The 7,768-nt window shown below is 61.2% G+C and overlaps 1 protein-coding gene across 1 annotated transcript; it reads left to right on the top strand.

Annotated features, from left to right (window-relative positions):
* Positions 1 to 225: 225 nt before the first annotated feature.
* On the top strand, positions 226 to 4,099 carry DPT (dermatopontin). The gene is made up of 4 exons (XM_056108606.1): positions 226 to 535; positions 1,091 to 1,216; positions 2,783 to 2,890; positions 3,532 to 4,099. The coding sequence occupies exons 1-4, from the start codon at positions 243 to 245 to the stop codon at positions 3,596 to 3,598; spliced, it is 594 nt and encodes a 197-aa protein (XP_055964581.1). The 5' UTR covers positions 226 to 242; the 3' UTR covers positions 3,599 to 4,099.
* Positions 4,100 to 7,768: the final 3,669 nt, after the last annotated feature.

The following is a 7,768-nucleotide window of genomic DNA, read 5'->3' as shown; positions in this document are numbered from 1 at the left end:
CGTGGAGGACACAGAGCCGAACATTGCCTCTTCCCGGGACCCCCGGAATTCCACCTTAAGACAGGCTCAAGGGCTCTGGCCAGCAGCTGGGCGCCAGGACGCTCGGCAGACATGACACCGCGCTTGGAACCGGCTCCCCGACATCTGGAAGCCACATGTCGTCGGCGGCAGCGGCGGCCGCATAAAAGCCACGCGCCCCGCGGCCCCGGGTGGGGTCAGCGCTCGCCGGCAAGCGGGGCAGCATGGACCTCCGCGTCCTGGGTGTGCTCCTGGCGCTGGCCGGCGCGGCCCGGGCCCAGTACGGCCACTACGAGCTGCAGTACCAGGACTACGACGAGGGCTGGGCCAACCTGAACCGCCAGGGCTTCAGCTTCCAGTGTCCGCACGGGCAGGTGGTGGTGGCCATCCGGAGCATCTTCAGCAAGAAGGAAGGGTCCGACCGCCAGTGGAACTATGCGTGCGCGCCCACGCCCCAGAGCCTCGGGGAGCCCAGCGAGTGCTGGTGGGAAGAAATCAACAGGGCGGGCATGGAGTGGTAAGGGCTGGACCATCCCCCGTCCCTGCTGGACCCGTTGCCCACGGCTGAGCGCAGAGAGGAAACGGTGGGAGGACCTGAGGGAGCACCCCCGGCGGCCTTGCCACGGCCTGACAGCCACGCTCTGTCCTGGTGCATCTTCCCGGGAACCAGAGGGCTGGGGGCGGGGAGGGGGGGAACAGCCGGGAGGGTGGAGATGTGATGGGGTCTGGGGGTGGGCAGAGGCCAGGCGTGGGCAGTTGCCCAGCTGCCCACTGCATCGGGGCTTTATGTCGGCTCCCCGCTGAGACACAGGCCCTCATGAGTCCACTCCCTCCGAGGACGCTTCTGGACTCTCGGAGAACATTGTTCCCAGATTTCCTGGCGCCGGTTCGCGGGATCTCGGGAGGGGCCGCGGTTCTGCAGATGGACCGAAGTCTGTCTGACGTGCGCAAAAATGGGAGCATTAGGCTGTGCAGGGGGCCAACGCCACCACCACTGCAGGCGTGGGGTCTGGGGTCGGAGGCGGGTGGCAGGTCTCACAGGGTCCCACATACGCCCCCGCCATCCCTCCAGGTACCAGACCTGCTCCAGCAACGGCCTGGTGGCCGGTTTCCAGAGCCGCTACTTCGAGTCGGTGCTGGACCGCGAGTGGCAATTCTACTGCTGCCGCTACAGCAAACGCTGCCCCTACTCTTGCTGGTGAGCATCGGGGCGCGGTCACAGTTCCCTGCCCTGTTTTCAGAGACGCCGCGGGGCCGGGCGGCGCATTTGCAAGCACGCTCCAGGGAACGGGTGGGTGGAAGAGGGAAGCGGCTGGGAGAGCACTAATACTTGAGGATCTATCTAAACACTCAAGCGTTTTAACTCTCCAGAGTACTTAAAAACACTCAAGGCACGACTGGATGAGTGAAAGGGGCCGGAGAGCATTAATACTCGAGCACACACCTACTTGAGTGTCTTAATACTCCAGAGTATTTAAACGCTCGGGTGTTTTGATGCTCCAGAGTATTAATGCTGGAGTATGTACGCCTGGTACCACAATGCTCCCACTGGGGCAGCTTCGGTGAGGCATCCCTCCCAAGGTGTCTGCTGGGGAGTGGACACTGGGTTAGGGGCTGATGGCAGAGATGGGGAGAGTCGCCCCCTTCCCCGGGGCCCCACGTCAATGTCTTTCCAAACACACTTCGATCCAGACGCAGCAAGGAAAGAAAGAAATGATGAGCAAAGGCGGTTCCCAGCCCTGCAGTGCCCCGAACCCAGCCACGAAACGGCCCCCGCCCCCAGCCCCCCACCCCGCCCCCATTTCCTCTCCCCTTGCAGTGGGAGCCTCTGGGCTCGCAGCCCCGCGTGAAGTGAAGGCTGCCAGTGATCGGCTTCCTCGAGCTGGACCAGCACCAAGAATAGAGCGGGGGGAGGGGGGACCCCCGGAGTGACGGGAGCAGGGCAGGGCGGCCAAGCTCACCAGGAGTCAGTCCTGAGCACAGAGCCGGGAGTGAGCCCCAAGCACAGAGCCGGGAGTGAGCCCCAAGCACAGAGCCGGGAGTGAGCCCCAAGCACAGAGCTGGGAGTGAGCCCTGAGCATAGAACCGGGAGTCAGCCCTGAGTATTCCCAGGAGTCAGTCCTGAGCACAGAGCCGGGAGTCAGCCCTGAGCACAGAGCTGGGAATCATCCCTGAGCACAGAGCTGGGAGTCAGCCCTGAGCACAGAGCCAGGAGTGAGCCCTGAGCACAGAGCCGGGAGTCAGTCCTGAGCACAGAGCCGGGAGTCAGCCCTGAGCACAGAGCTGGGAGTCATCCCTGAGCACAGAGCCGGGAGTCAACCCCGAGCACAGAGCCGGGAGTGAGCCCTGAGCACAGAGCTGGGAGTCAGTCCTGAGCACAGAGCCGGGAGTCAGCCCTGAGCACAGAGCTGGGAGTCAGCCCCAAGCACAGAGCCGGGAGTCATCCCCGAGCACAGAGCCGGGAGTCATCCCCGAGCACAGAGCCGGGAGTCAGCCCTGAGCACAGAGCCGGGAGTGAGCCCCGAGCGCAGAGCTGGGAGTGAGCCCTGAGCACAGAACCGGGAGTCAGCCCTGAGTATTGCCAGGAGTCAGCTCTGAGCACAGAGCCAGGAGTGAGCCCTGAGCACAGAGCCGGGAGTCAGCCCCGAGCACAGAGCCGGGCGTCATCCCCGAGCACTGCCGGGCATGCCCCAAATTCAAACATAAAAGAATACCAAGAGTCGGGGGCCCCGAGGGACGACCCGCGCCCGCTCCGTCCCTGCAGGCTGACCACCGAGCACCCAGAGCACTACGGCGAGGACATGGACATGGTGTCCTACAGCTACGACTACTACATCCGCGGCGCCACCACCACTTTCTCGGCGGTGGACAGGTGGGTCCCGGGGCTGGGGAGTGTAGACAGCGCCCCGATAGGGGGGAGGGGCTGGTGGGGGAGGGGCTCCTGAGACGTCCGGGGCCCCCCAAGAAGAGGGCAGGTCCCCGCGAGGCGCCTCACCACGGTGCCCGAGTTCAAGGGTCCGACAGAGCGCTGGGGGTCCGGCCCCACCGTCCGGGCACCTCTCCCTGCCCCGCTGCTGACCACTTGACGGCACGGGGGGGCGGGGGGCGAGAGGTGCAGGCGGATCCCGTGTAAGGGGGGCGGGAGATGGCCGGGATGGACACAGGAACCCTCCAGGGCTGGGTTCGAGCTCTCAAGTAGGGGTGGGGTGCGGAGGTGATGTCACAGAGAGGCCTCCCCCCCCCCCACCCAGGACAGGAGCTGGCAGACGGGAGGGGGGAGGGCAGGGAGGGGTGTCAAAGAACGTTCTAGTCCCATTCACATCTTGGCCCATGGCCCTTGGTTCCCCCCACCCAGGGCCCCCTCTGCCACTTTGGGGCTGTCGGGACCCCACGGGTCAGCTCCTGTAGGGTCTCTGGCCGTGTCAGCTGACAGCACTGGTCCCCTGGGTCCCCTGGGAGCCCGGCTGGGCCCCGCTCACCGGGCCCCGCTGACCGGGCCCCTTGTCCCCACAGAGACCGTCAGTGGAAGTTTATCATGTGCCGCATGACGGACTACGACTGTGAATTCGAAAACGTGTAACGCAGCCACGCCGCCGCCCCCCCCGGGATGGCCCCCGGGACTTCCCCAGCAGACACCAGCTCGTCCTCACCACCGTCCCCGCCCCGGGGTCAGCCCTGCACAGAGCCTTGTACCCAGTCACTGTCCCCTCCCCCCAGTACCCTCCCTGAGCACCCCTACGATTTAAGACTCTGCACCCTGGAGAAGAGGGGGGCTGGCGGGCTGGGCGGGAAGAATATCCCAGACCAGAAACAGAAGCTTCCAGAAAACGGGGGCTACCACCGGGCCCGGACGGGGCCTCAGCAAGCAGATGTCGGGGCCGGGAACGGCAGGTGAGGGGCGTGGGGGGCAGGTGGGAGACGGAGGAGGCGTTGACATGTGCCTACCCCTGCTCTTCTGGAAAGGCGGCCTGATCCCCCCTGCGTGCTGTCTGGGGGTGTCCCGACATGGGGGGGCGTCTCTCCCTCCCTCGCCACGCCCCCCCCCAGCCTCTCCTCTGTATACACAGAATAAACGTCCTACTCGCCTGCCCAGAGTGTCTCTTTCCCGCCATGCCGGGCGTCGGGGTGGGATCACGACTTGGGGGGGGTGGGCAATAGGGTCTGCAGAGATGATGCCCAGGTGGGCAGTTCCCGGGAGGAAAGGGTGTCCGCAAAGACGAGCCATCGTGCCCTCCCGCGTGGCCGTAACAGCGACAGCGTGGGACCCGGTGCGTGGAGAGACACCCACTTGGACACCCCCAAACCCATGGTGCAGAAGACGGGGCGGCAGCTCTGTGTGGGGTCCCGGGCTCGGCCCAAGGGATGGGAGCTCTCCTACCCAACAACGCCAGGGGTGCCCCCTCTCCCCCGCTGCTACAGAACAGGCAAAGAGGCGTGATAGAAGCTTACGCGCGTGGGTGATGGCGGGTGGGCTGCTCCCTCCCCCGCACCCCATGGCAAAGGGTGCAGGAGCCGATCGGTCGGAATGAAGCCGGGCATTCCGTGACCCGCAAATGTCTGAACGTGTCCGAAACGCCTTCACAACGCCCCCCATCCTGGGTCAAGAGGCGGAGACCACATAGGAGGTCATTTTTATTATTTTGTATTTATTTTGTGCTTTTTGGGTCCCACCCGGCGATGCTCAGGGCTGACTCCTGGCTCTGCCCTCAGGAATCACTCCTGGCGGTGCTCGGGGGACCCTATGGGATGCTGGGAATCGAACCCGGGTCATCTGCGTGCAAGGTAAACGCCCTCCCCGCTGTGCTATCGCTCCAGCCCCTAGAAAGTCATATTTTTTTTAAAATTTTATTAGTGAAACACCATGAGGTACAGTTGTAGGTAAAGGTAAAGGTAAAGGCCCTCCCGTTGATCGTCGATTTGCTCGAGCGGGCCCAGTAACGTCTCCATTGGAGACTTTGTTGTTACTGTGTCTGGCATATCGAATACTCTCGGTAGCTTGCCGGGCTCTCCGAGAGGGGCGGAGGAATCGAACTCGGGTGGGCCAGGTTGGCCGCTTGTAAGGCGAACGCCCTACCCGCTGAGCTATCGCTCACATCCCCAAATAAAACAGAGGCCCAAAGAAAGCTGCCCCAGGTCTCAGTATCAGCTATAAGAGTCTCAGGAGGGAGGGCTGGAGCGAGCACAGCGGGGAGGGCGTTTGCCTTACAAGCGGCCATGGCCGACCTGAGTTCGATTCCTCCGCCCCTCTCGGAGAGCCCGGCAAGCTACCGAGAGTATTTGATATGCCAGACACAGTAACAACAAAGTCTCCAATGGAGACGTTACTGGGCCTGCTCGAGCAAATCGACGATCAACGGGAGGGCCTTAAGCTAAGCTTAACAGTTGTAGACTTACGATTTTTTTTGTGCTTGGGTTTCGGTTATACAATGATCGAGTACCCATCCCTCCACCAATGCCCATTCTCCCCCTAAGGTCATTTTTAAGAAGAATAACAGGGGCCGGAGCAACAGCACAGCGGGGAGGGCGTTTGCCTTGCACGCAGATGACCCGGGTTCGATTCCCAGCATCCCATAGGGTCCCCCAAGCACCGCCAAGAGTGATCCCTGAGTGCAGAGCCAGGAGTCAGCCCTGAGCATCGCCGGGTGTGGCCCCCAAAACCAAAATCAATAGAGTAAGAACAAACTGTTCGGCTCTGCACGGGATGTGCAAGTTTCCACAGACGCTTCTCACACGTTAACACCTGATGACAGGGGAACAGCCGTGGCACCCTGTCACCTTTAACCCCACTAATGTATTGTTACTGGGCCTTGCAAACTCTGGAAACCAGCCCCTGTGTGGACCCCTCCCCCCCCCATCTCCTCCCCGAGTTCTCACTCCATGCAGTATAATTCTGGGTACGAAGATGCACCCGTGAACCCGTGAGGAGTGGGGAAAAACAGTCCCCTCGCCGGGGCCTCCGTGGGCAGGTCCCCGGCTTCCCTGGGGGGCACGCTGATCTTCTGCTTGACTCCGCTGCCTTGCACAGATCCCATTGCGCGGCGAGAGAAGAAAGTCGTTTCTCTCCCTGGGATGGAGCCAGCAACCGCGGGGCAGGCTGCTGGGCGAAGGTTCTGCAGCTGGGAAGGGGCGCCAAGAAGCGGAAACTCGGTTCTAATGAAATATGCGAGTAGACACCAGGGCCAGGAGGATTGCTCCATGGTTGGCAGCTGCCTCATGAGCTGGGGGAGAAGGCAGCTGGGATGGAGAAGGGGTCACTGAGTCAGTGATGGATGGAGGGGTCGCTCGGGATGGGAGGTGTGTGCTGAAAGTAGGCAGAGGACCCAACGTGATGGCCTCTCAGCGTCTGTATTGCAAACCATGATGCCCCAAAGTAGAGAGAGAGTCTGGGGGAGATTGTCTGCCATGGAGGCAGGGGGAGGGGTGGGGTTGGGGGGGCAGGATACTGGGGACATTGGTGATGGAGAATGTGCACTGGTGGAGGGATGGGTGTTCCATCATTGTTTGATTGAAACTCAAACATGAAAGCTTCTATCTCACCGTGGTTCAATTAAAAAAAAAATAAAGAAAATTTTTATCAATACAAAAAAAAAAAAAGAAATATACAGCCCAGTTCACTCCTTCATGAAATTATCTGCCCCCATCACGAAGCCAGCAAAAAAAAAAAATGGCATCTGGGGGACCGGAGAGGTTCAGCAGGGCAGAGACTTGCCTTGCCAACACGGGTTCAAGCCCCGGAACCATGTGGGCGCCCCTAGACTGTGGCATCCCAAACTCACCAAGGTAGCCCAGCTGTGACTATGCCCTGAATTCAAGTGTCCCAAACCCTGCGGCCATCCTGGGAGCACCTGTCAGTTATTTTTTTTTTTTGGCTCTTTTGGTCACACCCTGCAATGCTCTGGGGTTATTCTTAGCTCTGCACTCAGGAATCACTCCTGGCAGTGCTCGAGGGACCCTATGGGATGCTGGGAATCGAACCCGGGTCGGGCTCGTGCAAGGCAAACGCTCTCCCCGCTGTACTATCGCTCCAGCCCCCAGCAACTGTCAATTCTAGCCCAAACTTCCCAGTTCCCTGCACCCCCCTTGGGCCCTCTGGGTGGGTGTGGTTACAAAAACGCCCCCACCCCACCCCACATCCACACACACACACACCCTGGGCTGTCTGGCATGGGTTTGGGTTTACTCAAATGTAAAGCACAACTTTCCCCGACACCAGGAACACCGCGATACAACCATCACAATAGCACTGTGCCAGCAGGCGAGATGAAAAAATGAACCACAGATGGGGCCGGAGGGACCGCACAGAGGGGAGGGCGCTGGCCTCGCATGCGGCTGACCCGGGCTCAACCCCCAACATCCCATCACCCGAGCCCCGCCAGGAGTGATCCCTGAGTGCAGAGCCAGGAGTCAGCCCCGAGCATCGCTGGGTGTGGCCCCCCCAAAAACAAGCAAAACAAAAAGATGAATAAGTAATGGTCCCTCAGAAACTCCAAGGGCAAGAGTTCAGTTGAGCCAGGAAGAGACACAAAGCCATGGGGCGTGGTGAGGCAGCCTGGGACCTCACTACTTCAGCATCCCGATGGGGGGACAAGTGGCCCCAGGCCTTCTGCAAAACCAGAGCAGCTGAGATTTTTTATTTTTTGCTTTTTTGGGTCACACCTGGTGCACAGGAGTTACTCCTGGCTCTGCACTAAGGAATTATCCCCGGTGGTGCTCAGGGGACCCTATGGGATGCTGGGAATCGAACCCGGGT

Source organism: Sorex fumeus, unplaced genomic scaffold (genome assembly GCF_029834395.1).
Source record: "Sorex fumeus unplaced genomic scaffold, SorFum_2.1 ptg000226l, whole genome shotgun sequence".
In the NCBI taxonomy this organism is placed as follows: Eukaryota; Metazoa; Chordata; class Mammalia; order Eulipotyphla; family Soricidae; genus Sorex; species Sorex fumeus.
Note: the sequence above shows the minus strand (reverse complement) of the source record. Positions and strands in the feature narration are given on the sequence as shown.